At 36.2% G+C, this 15,681-nt stretch overlaps 1 protein-coding gene across 1 annotated transcript in view; it reads left to right on the top strand.

Moving 5' to 3' along the window:
• tsr (Cofilin/actin-depolymerizing factor homolog tsr) overlaps positions 1-11,430 on the top strand; it is a 40,396-nt gene extending 28,966 nt beyond the window's left edge. The window contains exons 2-4 of the mRNA XM_089649551.1: positions 4,953-5,143; positions 6,837-6,968; positions 9,691-11,430. Coding sequence (XP_089505677.1) covers positions 4,953-5,143; positions 6,837-6,968; positions 9,691-9,811 — 444 coding nt within the window. The 3' untranslated portion in view covers positions 9,812-11,430. The remainder of the gene's footprint in view (positions 1-4,952; positions 5,144-6,836; positions 6,969-9,690) is intronic.
• Positions 11,431-15,681: the final 4,251 nt, after the last annotated feature.

Raw genomic sequence — 15,681 nt, forward strand, 5'->3', positions numbered from 1 at the left:
CGAACTGTGTGCTCTGACATCACGAAATTAGCACAAATTTTTGTGAATGATATTTCTATGTCAAAGCAACTATATTAAGCTCGACTTGTCCTTTCGATCATGAGCCATGGAGCTTTCAAATATCCGTTTCAACTCTACTAAAATAAGATACAATACCAAGTTTTTGTTAAATATGTGGAATTTGGACGAAACTTTTGCAATGGTTCCCAAACGGTCGGTTGTGCAAAATAATTTGGTCAATCGAGATTGATATCAATTATTATATGTTTTTTCAAATTTACAACCTTGGCTGAAAAAAAATAATATTCTAATTGTTGGACAAACTGGTTTTAATAGATTTGAAAGTTAACCATAAAATTAACTAAAAATTGAAGAATAAAAAAATCCACAGTAAATTTATATCTTATTTCATACAAAAGAAGTTGCAGATTAATCAATTCCATCGGCTTGACTGTGACCTAGTAGTTTTGATGTGAATACCGCACTAAGCAAATACAGGGTTTTCCAATAAGAGGTGTTATTTTGAATAGCCGCTATTTCGGTAGATGTTACATTTGAAGCTGTCATTTTTTGACATTTGACAAGTAGAAACTACGCCATTAATAAAAATGGAACGATACACGCTTCAACAACGCATTGAAATTATTAAAATTCACTATTATTAAATATTAGAATTCCATCGAAAAATCATCTTGAGTGATGAGGCCCATTTCCACCTCGGTGGCTTCGTCAACAAGTTCGATGATTTCGTCGATGTCGCATCTGGGGCTCGGAAAACCCAAGAGTTATTGTTGAAAAGCCTCTCTATCTTCAACGTGTGACTATTTGGTGCGGTTTATGGTCCGGCGGAGTCATTGGACCTTACTTTTTCGAAAATGAGGCTGGAGCAACAGTTACGGTGAATGGATTGCGCTATCGAGAGATGATTAATGATTTTTTATGGCCGGAATTGGATGGTATTGATCTGGACAACGTTTACTTTCAACAAGACGGCGCTACGTGCCACACAAGCAACGAAACCATTGATCTTTTACGATTGAATATCAAAATAACACCTCTTATTGGAAAACCCTGTATATCAGACCGGCTCTGTAGAAGCCTGAGTAAATCTGGCTTCCAACAAACTGAGCATCTTCTATAGGGCTAGCTGCTAACCCTATACAAATCTCAAGTGCGCCCTACTGTCGAATTTGGCAGCCATCTCTGGTCCGGAGCCCCTAAATACCTGAAAAAAACCCTTGACTCTGTGCAGAAACGGGCGGTCCGTTTGATAGATTCCCCAATCTTAACAAACGGACTGCAATCTTTAGAGCACAGGCGTCAGGTAGGTATGCTGTCCTTGTTCTATCGGTATTACAATGGAAGATGCTCTGAGGAACTAGCGTCATTGATCCCTTCGGCACCGGTGCGTAGTCGGGATACACGCCAAACGCGCGCCCAACATTTGTACACGGTTGACATTTGTCACATGAGAACGGGTCGCTTCTACGATTCGTTCTTAAGTTCAACAGCTCGGCTGTGGAACGAACTGCCGGCCTCTGTGTTTCCTCCCTCCTACAACATGGGACTCTTCAAGACCCATGTTCACTCCTTCCTCTCCACAAAAAGACCCTCCACACAGCATCCCCAAAGATGACATAGGCTCTGAGGGAAATTATTTTCTTCAGGGCCTCCTGTGTGGAGTTAATATAAAAAAAAAAAAAAAAATTTGGGAGCCACCTCTGGACTAGAGCCCCACAATACTTGATAAACCTAGTTGATTCTGTGCAAAGGAGGGCGGTCCGACAATCCATTGTTAACAGACCGATTGTCATCTCCAATACATAGATGCAATTTTTGATGTGTTGAGTCCTACGGGTATTCTAATGGAGCCTGCTCTAAGGAGCTAACCGCATTGATCACCAGGCCTAAGACGGCTCATATGTGGAACGACCTACGGACATCCGTTTTTCCTCCTTCATATAATACGGACCACTTCAAGACCCGCATTTATAAATCCCTTCCTACAGCCCTTACCTTAACCCGCCTCACAAGGCTGCCCAACCGGGTGGCGACACAGCTACCCTGTATTTAGACTGTACAGACGCGGGCGCTCTTGCTAAGTGTCGCATTGGGGCACGTTGTGAAGCAGGAATATGAACGTTGGGATCTGGTCACCAAACATGACTAAAGTCATTTCAACGTTTCAATTCTGAATGGTGGTCTTTCTCCAGGGCATTACTGAGAGTATCTTTCACTCTGATGATATCAATTTTATTCCAAATCGGTATAAATCACTTCCACGGAATACCTGCTCAGCAAGCTCGATGGTCAGTAGAGCTCAACCAATTAAAAAGTGCAGTTATTTAAAATAAATACTTAATTAACACATAATTGAATTATTCTCTCCTACAATTTCTGATGCTCTGGTATTGAAAATTGAATGCACATGGGCTCGGTATATCAGTTGATTTTAAGCTCGGCTTTGTTGGAATGTCGATCTTAGCGCGGCTTGGAACATAATACGTACATAGATCGTAAGCCTAGATATCACCAATATTGTCTATCATTTTAATAAAGTTGATTTTTGATGTGGTTCCCCACTTCATCAACATGGTGCTGTGCGCGAGGATATTGATTTTAAATAGCAATTTGCTGAATTCTTCTTGAAATTATGACGAAACTAACCGTTGAAAACAAACTTTTTAAAATCCCTTAGCAGACTGTTTTAGATTCATTATCGATTAATAACATCGAAATTCCTCATTGCTCGATGAGTAAAATAATTCATCCTGATAAAAAGAGATGGAAGTATAATATTTATTCACGTAAACGTCAAATTTGACATGTGACTGCTAGCGCCTCAGCGTCTTGAAAAGGAACTGTTCTACCACATACCAAAGCTTGAGGGATGTTGTATATAGCGAGGATACCGACCGAACGCCAATTTAACTCGGTGGCAAATATATCTATGTTGAGTTTGCAGAATTTTGTCATTTTTGTTTTAAGTGTGAATGAAAGAAGACAGAGACGCCTGGCACGATGAAGTGAATTAAATACTAGAGCCCAGTCATGTCGGTATCAGAAACCATGTACTAGACGATGTATGAATGTAAAAGTTCGATTCATTCTGCAATACGAGCGATAATTCGTGAATTAGTTTAGCCACATTGCAACAATACTTGCCAAGTAATCTCAAAGTAAATCAACACTCACTTTACGAACTTGACTCTTAAGATATATCCATATCATTAATATGATTACATATCATAAATAATCAGACTATAAAGATTTCTCTATTTTGTTAAAAATTCACGATATTAATTTTTTCATCACTGATATTTTTCTCCAGCTGTCAAAAATTGATTGATTGATTGAATGAGTGTTTACTTATCAAAAAATCCCCAGCGAAATTTGTAAAAAACCTTTAAAAGAAAAATCTGATTTATACCTACTACTGTCACACCAATAATTGTCGCTTTCGGCCTAAAATTTATCCTCATTGAAACTAATAAATTTTTCTTATATCATTGTCAGAAAACATTAAAAAACCTTGATAATATTTCGATTATTGTACGATAAGAAAGGAAGTATGTTTTACCATTTTTTAAGACATGCTATTTTTACCGATTTGTCGCTAGTTCGAATGATATAATGAAATGATTTTTTTTTAGTAACGTGGGTTCAATCCCATGCAAACCAAGTCCTCCATTATTGCTCAAGCTACATTGACTCGACACAACAGGTTTGCCCTTTGCTTGAATGAATCAAAAATTGTTTTCCGGTAGGGTTTTTGACTACGTACTCCAGTTTTAAGCGCAGCTAACAGTCCACAGTGGAGTACTGGTACCCACCCCGATGTATAGCAGTGAGGCATGGAACGGGCAGAGGAAGGATGAAAGGACTGAATGTTGTAGAAATGAGATCCCTGAGGCATGTGTGTGGTAAAACCACGTATGATTGTGTGAGAAATGTGGAGATCCGCAAAGAATGCAAGGCTGATGTAAGTTTAATGATTAAGATTAAGAAAGGGATACTCACATGATTTGGGCATGTGGAGCGAACAAACGAAGAAAGGAGAATATATGACACATATGTGAATGGTAGAAGTCTGGGACGCCCGAGGAAGACATGGCACAATCAAGTGAATCAAATAGATGAGTCGGGCCATGTCAAGAATAATAGAAGAGTATGTATGAATGTGAATAAGGCAAGAAGTGCTTGCAAAGACCGAGTTGTTTGACAGTCCGTCCTCTCTGCCTACCTCTGTTTCTTACTCCAGTTTTAGAGTTATAGCGTGTTGAATTTGGGTGTAGGAACTTTTCATGTTTTCATGACGAAGTTTTCCAAACCTTCACAGTGAACCTGCTAACGATGGGAATTAGCAGAATCGAAGTATTGTCAGGGTATTCATCATACAGGAGCTTGTTTCTTCAAGAGTATGTTTGTGCATAACCAATTCTGTTTAACGGGGTTTTGATATAACACGGTCACTTCAATAAAGTTCACTTTTTTAAAGTGGAGACGGTTTACGGTTAGTTCCCGTAAGCACTAAGGCCATTGCTAAAGATCACCAGGGTTCATTGGGTATGGCTGTGTTTCCTGGTTCTACAATGTGTCTTCCCAGGTATCTGAGCCTTGTTCCTATCAGGGCGGGATATTGGCACCAAAAGTGAATTGGATTCTCTTCATCCTCTTCACATTTCCTACATTGTTTGATGTTTTTTTACTCCCAAGAGTGGATGTGTCTCCTGAGGTGGCATTGTCCCGTTAGTAATATCCGTTCTTACTAGAATCCTAGATTTTTTCACCCCCGTGCGTACACTACCCAGTGGGAATTACAATAATTTTATTTGATTTTCTTACAATAGAAACTGTCTACCATTTCTCTGTACATTATGTAGGTTTTGTATATTTTTTACAGTTTCTGCATAATTAAGTGCGTGTGTTAATTTATTTCCGTTATTCCTCAGGCTTCCGGAGTAACAGTATCCGACATCTGCAAGACCACGTACGAAGAGATCAAGAAGGACAAGAAGCACCGCTACGTGGTGTTCTACATCCGCGACGAGAAGCAGATAGACGTGGAGGTAGTTGGCGAGAGGAACGCCGAGTACGACCAGTTCCTCGAAGACTTGCAGAAGGGAGGCACCGGAGAATGCAGGTAAATGCCAATCCCACCAATCATCGCACAATTCCACACCTCAATCCACCGCATAATTCCCTAATATTCGACACCTCTATTGCGGAATTTTCTTACAGTCTACACCTCAATCCAGAAGTTTGCAGAATTCCTTAACCTTCCAGCGGGCGCGCTGTCGTAAAATTTACGACAGACGCGCCTTATCGCTTCCCCCTCTCTTACCACTTAGTCGTCAGCATCGAGCTTCGAGCTATGCTAGAGTCAAATCAAATGTCAAACATTTACCGCAAGATATAAATGTTTTTCTCAAAGTGAATTACGGTCGGGCAGTTGAACCGATAACAGAAGAAGAAAACAGAAGCTTTCCAAAACGCGGTGTTTGTCGGTTATGTGCACTGGATAAGAAAAGATCCTCAGCATCAATGAAGTGTTGCCGTAGCCAGTCCTTTACATGCAAGAACCATTCTTCAGTTGAGGTGGTTTGTAACAATTGAGTCGTGTAATTTCTATACCCGCTATATCAACTTTCATTGATTTGGAGAAAACCGCAAAAAACTGTCACATCTCTAGCGTACATAAGTAAATGCATTACAATTTTTTATATAATGAATTGGAGTAATAAAATTTCGAAAAGCATTTATTTTTCTATATATGTCTAGCAATAATTAAGTAATTTCGATAAATAAAATGGATATAGCGGATTTTGATACTTACTTCTTGATTTTGAAAGTCAACTGAGCCGACATGGCGGGTTTAGAAACTCACGCGTAGATCATTTTGACACACGAGCGTGGCGTCAGAGCGGCGGCCATATTGTATTTTGGCAAAATAACTGCTTGTGATTCGTTGAATCCGATATAGCGGATTTTGATAGTAACTTTCTGTATGATATAGCGGATTTGGTTTCTCACTCGCAGTTTTAACATGGTTTTTGGTCGTGATAAGGAGGGTTTTGAAACTCAATTTTAGGCTCCTCTTGTTGCTCGCAAAAATGTGAACAAGATGTCATACTCAGATCATTTTATCAAAAAATCGGATATAGCGGGTATAGAAATTATAGGATTCAATTGTAAGGATGAGAATATTGATTCTGACTAAATAGGTCGATAAAATATTTTGTTTTGAAATATTAACATGTTTAGAGTGTTGCTTCGTTTTTTTTTAAGTAAGTCAAATAATTACTGCCTATTATCATTTTTCATATCCTTAAAAAAATTCCCTAACATTTGCGTAATAAAACACCACTTACATGGGGAAAACTTGATGACGTAAAATTTACGACAAGCGCCCGCTGAAGGGAAATTTCTCAACGCGCCCGCTGGAAGGTTAATAGTCGACAATCCAATTTCAGTTAATAATCTTGTAATTAACAAGATTTCTTTTTATGACAAACAAATTAATACTCTCAGTTAGGATCTTTAAATAATTACATATTTTCTATTGATCGACACCTTTTTCTCTGTATTCACGCCCCGACCCAGGAATTGCTAAACTATCGTGACGCTAAGTGACGTTAAAAATGTCAATGGCCAATGCCGCATCATTAAGCAGTTTAGTCGCTCTGTCCTCGCCTTCGGAGCATAAAAAGATCATAAGTTAACCTCACAAAGACATCTATAAGTTAACCTCTTTCAAAATAGATGGATCTCATCTTAGTCATCTTCTTTGTTGATCTCATCCGTGTGCTGGAGATGTAAGAGTGATTTTGTTTCAGATACGGCCTGTTTGATTTTGAGTACATGCACCAGTGCCAAGGCACCTCGGAGAGCTCCAAGAAGCAGAAGCTGTTCCTCATGTCCTGGTGCCCCGACACCGCCAAGGTCAAGAAGAAGATGTTGTACTCCAGGTAAGACTACTCCATCATTTCACGCTAAATAACTTGACGCTAGCCAATTTAGTTCAGACGGTTTGTATCAAATACATATTATTGTTGGGGCGTTCTGGAGAAATTCAAAAGTAACGTCATCAAATGGCCAATGAGAATGGAAGATACTCTCGGCACTCTGCTGAAAGACGACCATTTAGAGTTGAAACATTGTTTTAAATGGCTTTAGCCATAATTGGTGGTCAGATCTGAACTCCCCCCACTCTCTTCAGTTTCACAACATGCCTCAAGGAATGCCCATAGAATAAAGATGATAGGATCGTTATTAAATTCAAACGGGATGGCGATGTACAATGTGAGCCAAGTGCAAAAGAGACGGAGCGCATGCTAAATGCGCTAGCTAGAACCAAAGTGTAGCCAAATGGCTACATTGGTTTCCATTCAAATTTACATGTAAGGCATTTCTAGAGGGACTGCTATACAGGGTGTATCGGCACGTACCCGACAAACTTTAACTAGCTATTCCTTGGCACATTTGGAGTAAAAAATGTTATGGGCACTTTGCTGTCCGGTAACATTTATTTTCAATTAAAAAAATAAAAAATCCACACTCCGTCACTGTCATTGGCATTGTTTCTCATGTTCAACAGCTCTTATTAGCAAGTGTGTCAAAAAGCATCCTCGCTCTTCATACACACTAAATAATAATAGTTAAAAATGAGACGAATAGTGCCATGCCATTTCGTTGTGATTGTAAAAGCGCTCCAATGTAGGTACGTACAAACATTATTCAACGAAACTCGAATAAAATATTGCCAGATGGGTTTTCAAACTTTGACAAAGAATAAAACAGTGGTGCAAATATGAATAAGAAATTCTTTATTAAAAAAAAATGTTACCGGACAGCAAAGTGCCCAAAATAATTTTTACTCCAAATCTGCTAAGGAATAGCGGGTTAAAGTTTGTCGGGTATGTGCTGATACTCCCTGTATAGTGCAGGGTATAATAGCCGGGTACTTCTTCGTCTTTCTCTTCCACGGTCGGGAGCAGTTGGGATTCTTGTGTGTTAATCATACATATATATTTTTTGACCTTTGAAGGGTCCTCGTTAAACGCCGGTTCTAGGTCCGTCTCAGCTTTTGATCAAATTGTGATCAGCTGACAAGCATAACAACATGACAGTTGCACTTTTCTGCTGATCACAACTTGTTTAAAAGTTGAAACAAACCTAAGCTTCAAAAAGTAAAAAATAAAAATGGTGGTGATTGGCCATTTGATGACAGTGATTGTTGCTTGAAATGGCCTTAGCCATATTTCTTGACCGCATCTGAAGATCTGAAGCCGGGTACTTACACTATCTTCGTCCTTCCACTACCTTCAGATTTACAATTTACTAATTGGGGATGCCGTAGTCTCACTGGCTTCATGGGGTTGACAGCAGGACTCTTGTGACGTATTCACATTTAAAATAAATATTTATTATTATTTTAATTTGTCTCGACGCCATCTAGTGAGAGAGTTAGCACTTACAATGCCTTTCTCATATAAAAGAAAGTTGGTTGTTTTCAGGTGAAAAAATGTAACAGTAATTGTTGAATGAAACACTAGTATATATTGAATTATTTCGCGGATAAGAGATAAGCCGCCATAGCTCAGTGGTCAGAGCTGTCGATCGGAAATCGAAAGGACACGGGTTCAAGTCCCGTTGGCGTCATGTATCTTTTATCGGGAGATTTTTCAATGTGGATGAGTGTTTCAGGCTAATAATTATTGCTTATAAAAATAAAATAAATAATTTAGTTATGCTAGACCGTGTCGGAAACAACGATGTGAACAAACAAGAAACGTGAACAGAGATGTGGACAAACAGTGTGTTTACACCCAATTGCCAAACTGTCACTAATGCGCAGAATTCACACACGGATTAACCTGTGTATTCCTGCCACAGACAGATCGGCTGGGTGGGTTTAGAATTAGATTCACGAGAATTTCGAAATTTCCCCAGATTGTCTTAAGAATTTTATTTATTTATTGACGCCCTATTGGGCTTTTAAATACATAACAATTACAAATTTCATTTTTAACAACAGTATAAAACAAACAATAGAAATTCGAAATAAAATATAATGATTTCTCATACATTATTTACATTTAAAAAGTGGTGGACTAATTTGGCTTTAAATGTATTGAAGTTTAAATTAAATATGTCAGCGACATCACTTAGTTCATTGCCCAACCTATGTATTCTTTCTAACACAGAATTCGTAGCGAAGTTATTGTTGTAGAATAAAATATTCCGTCTAGTATATGTAAAGATAGCAAATTTATAGTGTCAGGGCAGTCCAACCTTGAATGAACAATTTTATATAATAAAAGGAGATCAAATATTTTTCGCCTTTCAGATAATTTCGATAAGTTAAGTTTACTGCGTAAATTGACATAATTGATTTCAATATTTTGACTGCATAACCAGATTTTCAAAATTTCCCCATATTTTGTGCTTTTCTCTTTTACCTAGAAATGTTTTTTTCCCTACATCTAGGGAAATTTCCTAGTTGTACTGTATGAGATGCTTGTCGCTCGAAATTCGATCTGCCGAGCGAATTCGTGTTTTCTGCGTTGAAAAGGGCCGGATCTGCTTGCCGAGCTCTGCGGAACAAAATCTGTACGTGAGAAAAACTGTAACTTTTGTTAATGCTCTTAGTATTAATTTTACTGATTGTCTTTTTCTTCCACATTCCAGCTCCTTCGATGCGCTGAAGAAGTCCCTGGTGGGCGTACAGAAATACATCCAGGCCACCGACCTGTCTGAGGCATCCCAGGACGCCGTAGAGGAGAAGCTGCGTGCGACAGACCGCCAGTAGCGGCGCCGGATTCAAATCGACACATATAATAACTTCCACACACTATTATTACTATTAATTTTTATTATTTTTATGATAATTATTATTATTATAATTATTTTTACAATAATTCTTGTTGGCGTCGCGCGCAGATATTCGGACGAAGCAGAACGACGTGCAAATATCCTTTTTTTAAATTAATATTTTTATATTGCAAATTTCAGTATGCCGTAGCTTAAAAATGTGAGTTATACTCCCGGCTCTACAACGCAACAAGAATTCTAAGAATCCGATGTGTTTTACTTTTTTTTTTTTTGTCGCTTCTTAGTTTTGCGCTGCAAATTGCTGAATTCCGTAACTTTAAAATCGTGGTCTTTCACCCTATGGCTACATAGTGAGAATCCGATGTGTTCTATTTGTTTTATTTAATTACTCGCGTAATGTCGTTTGCGCTGCAAATTGCTGAACATCATCACTCCCAACTTTGATGCACTGAGAATTCTGAGGTGTGTTACAATTGCACGGTTGTGATTTGTAATAAACTTAATCAGTTTAGCGTTTTGAAGTTCAATTTAAAAAATAAATTATCTACCTTTTTGATAATATTAAATGTTATCTGTCTTTATCTAACAGTATTATTAATCACAATCTTACCGGCACAAAGATTGTATTTTACGAAAACTTAATATCTTTTTATACCCTTTCTGTCTTTGGAAATAACAAATTTGAAACTTACTTTTTATTCACGGTTATACGTTTTGCCGGCGGTGTCAAAAATGCTCAAACTTGCACCACGTCGTCCCTGCGTCGATTGCCGATGACGCAACTCTCATCATTTTTGTCATGCATAAACAACATTAAACACATGTACAGCGAATTTGTAATTTATGAAATTAATAATAACCTTTGCCAACACATACAAACTTGCTGTTTTTTATACATTTTACACAAAATAATAGTTATTACGAAAATAGGCTGGCTTTTTTATAAATAAATTGTGACAATACTTTTTCTGCTGTTTGAATCGATTCGGATTTGAAATTCTATCGACTGTGTTCAAATTGTATCATTTACATTTGAAATTCTATCGACTGTATTCAAATTCTATCATTAACATTTGAAATTCTATGGACTGTATTCAAATTCTGTCATTTACATTTGAAATTCTGTCGACTGTATTCAAATTCCATCATTTGCATTTGAAATTCTATCGACTGTATTCAAATTCTATTATTTGCATTTGAAATTCTATCGACTAGATTCAAATTCTCTCATTTAAAACTGAAATTATATTTATTGGATTTGAAATTCTATTTATTAGATTTGAAATTCTGTTTATTAGATTTGAAATTCCATTGATTTGGTTTGAATTTCACCATTTAAATTTGGAATTCTATTAATTACATTTGAAATTCTATTCGATTTGAAATTCTTTTGTTTAAATTTGTAATTCCATTGATTAGATTATCAATTGAAACGCAAGCGCTAGTGCGTTCTCTGAGAAATTTTAACCAAAGACATAAATTGAATGGAGTCAACTTCAGCAAAAGTGTTGTCAGTAGGTATTCTATGTAATCTTAAGAACTTCATTTCTATAAAATAATTTATAAATACTTTGTAATAAAAGAAGTAGAGGACTATTCTTTTTTTTATGTTAAGATACAAAATATATCCCTGGACCTTTGCTTTATTTGGAGAAATCACAAATTATTACATAATTAACTCATCTCATGGGAATGATTTACTGGTAGCGGGGAACTTGTCCTAATATTGGAACAATACTTTTTATGGATTTATTCCAATTTCTATCGCTTTATAACAGAGGTTCCCAAAGTGGTCTATATGGACCCCCAGGGGTCGATATCGGCTTGATGGGGGTCTATGTCAGCGAGAAAAAAATTTGGGGGTCCACAAGATTCAAATGGGGGTACATAAGAGCGGACCCCCATTTACCTCAAGTCAACATTTAGTTCTGTAAATGACGCAATGGACCTAACACACATATAATAGACTGAGAAATTACTTATTTGATATTTGCATTTTTATATTTCGTAAAGTTGTTAATTGAGGTATATAAATAGAGTCTACGTTCGTTTTCTCGTCAGAATTAATACATTCAAGCAAAACATTGCACATTTGAAGCCGCTAATTTTCCTAGTTCCCCAACTTGTTTTTGAAAAACGTCCAGGGTAATAATGACATTCAACATTTAAATGTACTTTACACAGACTTCAAAACTAAGTTTAAGGACATTTTGACTAAATGGAACTCGAAATGGAACGTTGAAGAAACGGAAAACATGTGACAAGAAGAAATGACCGGAATAAGCACTGACAAAGAACTTAAGGGGCAGTTCTGTAGGGCTAACTACAGAAAGAAATTCCCGTTGCTTATCCTGCTTCATTTTCATTTGGTGTAATACCTCACAAGGGCGCCCCTGTCTGCACTATGTAAAGACAGAGCAACTATACCGCCACCCGGTTGTTGGGCAGGCAAGGGAAGGGAATCTTTTTACTAAAAAAATAAATGATTATCACATGGGACGTGGTTAAGTGATTTACGGGGAAAAAAGTTTGGGAACCTCTGCTTTATTTCATAAAAAAATTGATAGCCGTATAATAAAAAAAAATAATGCTTTTCTAGTTGTTTTTGTCCACTAGCAGAGAACTATGCGAGTTACCCCTCAGGCCTCTGGCATATTTTGTCGGAAGGTTGGATTATTTACGCTTTGCAGTAAAATCCATATTAATGGAATATTACTAAACAAACATATCTGAAAACTAAGAAATGCGTTTTCAGTTTTTATTATTAGAAATAAATATAAAAAATTTAAATGCTAAAAGGTTTTTGTAACTAAAATTACTGTTAACAAAAAAAAAAAAAAAAAATTTGCAAAGTTTCAGAAAAAAAATTCAAATTGCAATCGGAGCCTTTGGTTTTATAAAGATTTGTACATTTTAATTATTCTGCAGTTAACTTCTAGATTTGAATATAAAGGGTAAGGCTTTCTCTTTCTAACACCGTTTAGATCACATTTCTCACCATGACAGACAGTAAGAGAGATATTAAACTGACGAATATAACAATGGGATCCCTGAGACGCTAGTGTGGTAAAGCCATGTGTGTACAGTGCACATATTACGGATGAGGCACCCAGAACTCTCCCGAGGGTATAAGTAATCAGATGTAAGTATCATAAACCAACCCACTGAACAAAATAATCCCTAGAAGTGAGATCTATCAAAACTTTCCAGATCACAAGGCCGGGACACTGAATCAAATCAGCCGGCATCAAATCAACAGACGGCCGGCATAGTCCAGTGGTAACGCATTGGACTGCCATTCCGAAGGTCGCGGGTTCGAACCCGGCGTGCGCAAATAAATTTTATTTGATTAATTTGTGTTATTTCACAATTAATTAATTAAAATAATATATCGTATATTTGCGGCACGTTCCAGAGTGGAAGATACTACCAGTATCGCCCTGGTGTAAGACCACCATTCAGAATTGAAACGTTGCTCCAAATGGCTTTAGCCGTGTTTAGTGACTAGATCTGAATAGCCATGTACTTCCCCACCTTCCTCTTTCCCTTCCCCACTTACCTTTAGCCTCACAACATCCTCCAATTGGGGATGCCATAGTCTCACTGGCTCCAGACGGGAGCAGTTGGGACTCTTGTGAGGTATTCACTATAAAAAAAAATAAAAAAAAAGCCTCCTAACTTGTATGAGAACCTCCAAAAATGTATTTTTATTTATTTTTTTAAATTAACTTAAGACGATGCACTACGTCTTGTAATATTTTCAGAGATGTGCAAAATGGGTACCCAAAACCATTTGAAATGCAAAATGGAAATGGGTCAAAAATTTTCCATTTGAAAATGCAAAATGCAAAATGGTTTTTAGAAAAGCATTTCAAATGCAAAATGCAAAATACCTATTTTCAAAATGCATTGAAAATGCAAAATGCTTTCTCAGGTCAAGCAATCAAATTAATTATAGAATTTTTAAACAATTTCGTCATTTAATAATGGACATCAATGTAGAACAAACATAATATTACATGATGGTAAATCCAAAAACACCACGACTACGGATTATGAAACCACAAAAAATTTGCGCGGGACTAATGTTGCCAACGTAAAAACATAGAAACTGCCATCTAACATTTAATATTACAGCGTCATGGCCCCATGTTCAGTATTTGAATCAGTATTTTTTATAACAATTATTTTATAAGCAATAATTATTAGCCTGAAACACTCATCCACATTGAAAAATCTCCTGATAAAAGATACATGACGCCAACGGGACTTGAACCCGTGTCCTTTCGATTTCCGGTCGACAGCTCTGACCACTGAGCTATGGCGGCTTATCTCTTGTCCGCGAAATAATTCAATATATACTAGTGTTTCATTCAACAAATACTGCTTGTTACATTTTTTTCACCTGAAACAACCAATTTTATTTATTGTTTTGGTGTTTAATTCGTAGAACTCCATTTATTTTTTTAAATAAATTTAAAATAAATCAAATTTAATAATGTTATAATAATTATTAAGTTCTGCAAGTATTTCTGTTATTTTTACAGTTTTTAATGTGACAGCTGTTTCGGCTTTTGAGGCCATTATCAAACTGTCACTATCAAACAGTTTGATAATGGCCTCAAAAACCGAAACAGCTGTCACATTAAAAACTGTAAAAATAACAGAAATACTCGCAGAACTTAATAATTATTATAACATTATTAAATTTGATTTATTTTAAATTTAAAAAAAAAATAAAAAATGAAACAACCAACTTTATTTAGGTTTGGCTTTATTATAATTGGTGTCATGTATCTTTTATCAGGAGATTTTGCAATGTGGATGAGTGTTTCAGGCTAATAATTATTGCTTATAAAATAATTGTTACCCTTTGTGCTATGCATAAAAAATCTTGTCTTAAACATTAGTTTACTAAAAAAATAATAATTAGTATTTTTTGTAATGGTATCACTCAATTGCCAGGGCTCCTACCAGGGAGCAACTTGACAAATGTAAATTATCTCTCATAGCGAGGTTGAGGACCGACTGATATTTGGGGCTTATGAAAAAAAGATGAGTGGAGATAGTAGGAAGAATGTTGCAAAAAAGCATTTAAAATGAAAAATGCATTGAGAAAAGCATTTAAAATGCAAAATGCAAAATGGTTTTTAGAAAAGCATTTAAAATGCAAAATGGAAAATACCTATTTTGCATTTCCATTTGAAATGGATTTATTTGAAATAAAGCACATCTCTGGTAATTTGACAGTATATTGTAACAATATTTGGACCATAACTAATCATTAATCATTATTCAAAAGAAGAAGCAAAGTAGATAATAAAGACAGATAGGGTGACATTCAGTTTTTAGTAAATGGGACTTATATAAAATCTTATTATTTAAAGGACAAGGATGAAAAATTATTAAGACAATCGTCTGTCAATACAAAAACCTTAATTAACTTTTTAAATTTAACTAAGGAATTGGAATTATGATTTGGAAGAATATTAAACATAAGTTGTGCCTGATATAAATAATTTCTTTGACCAAAAGAAGTTTTAGTATGTACCGCCACAAAGTTCAATGTAGAGCTAATTCTAGTTGTCCGCATTTGTTGTGTTCTTTCAGAAAATTTAATATTGATAACAAATCGACGAAGTATTTGAGTGATATATAGCTGTTTTATGCACATAACATTACATTCTTTATAAAGTAGGTTGGATGGATAACAGAATTCTTTTGTACATTACTTTAAGGATCAATTAACAACATAAATGCCTAATGAACGTGTTGGTAACCATGTATCGAAGAAATAAATCTTTTAAAATATGCAAGCAAGTTTTTATTTTTTGTTAATGTGTATTA

The sequence above is a fragment of the Hesperophylax consimilis genome, chromosome 30 (assembly GCF_061612785.1).
Source record: "Hesperophylax consimilis isolate HC1 chromosome 30, BYU_Hcon_1.0, whole genome shotgun sequence".
Taxonomy (NCBI): domain Eukaryota; kingdom Metazoa; phylum Arthropoda; class Insecta; order Trichoptera; family Limnephilidae; genus Hesperophylax; species Hesperophylax consimilis.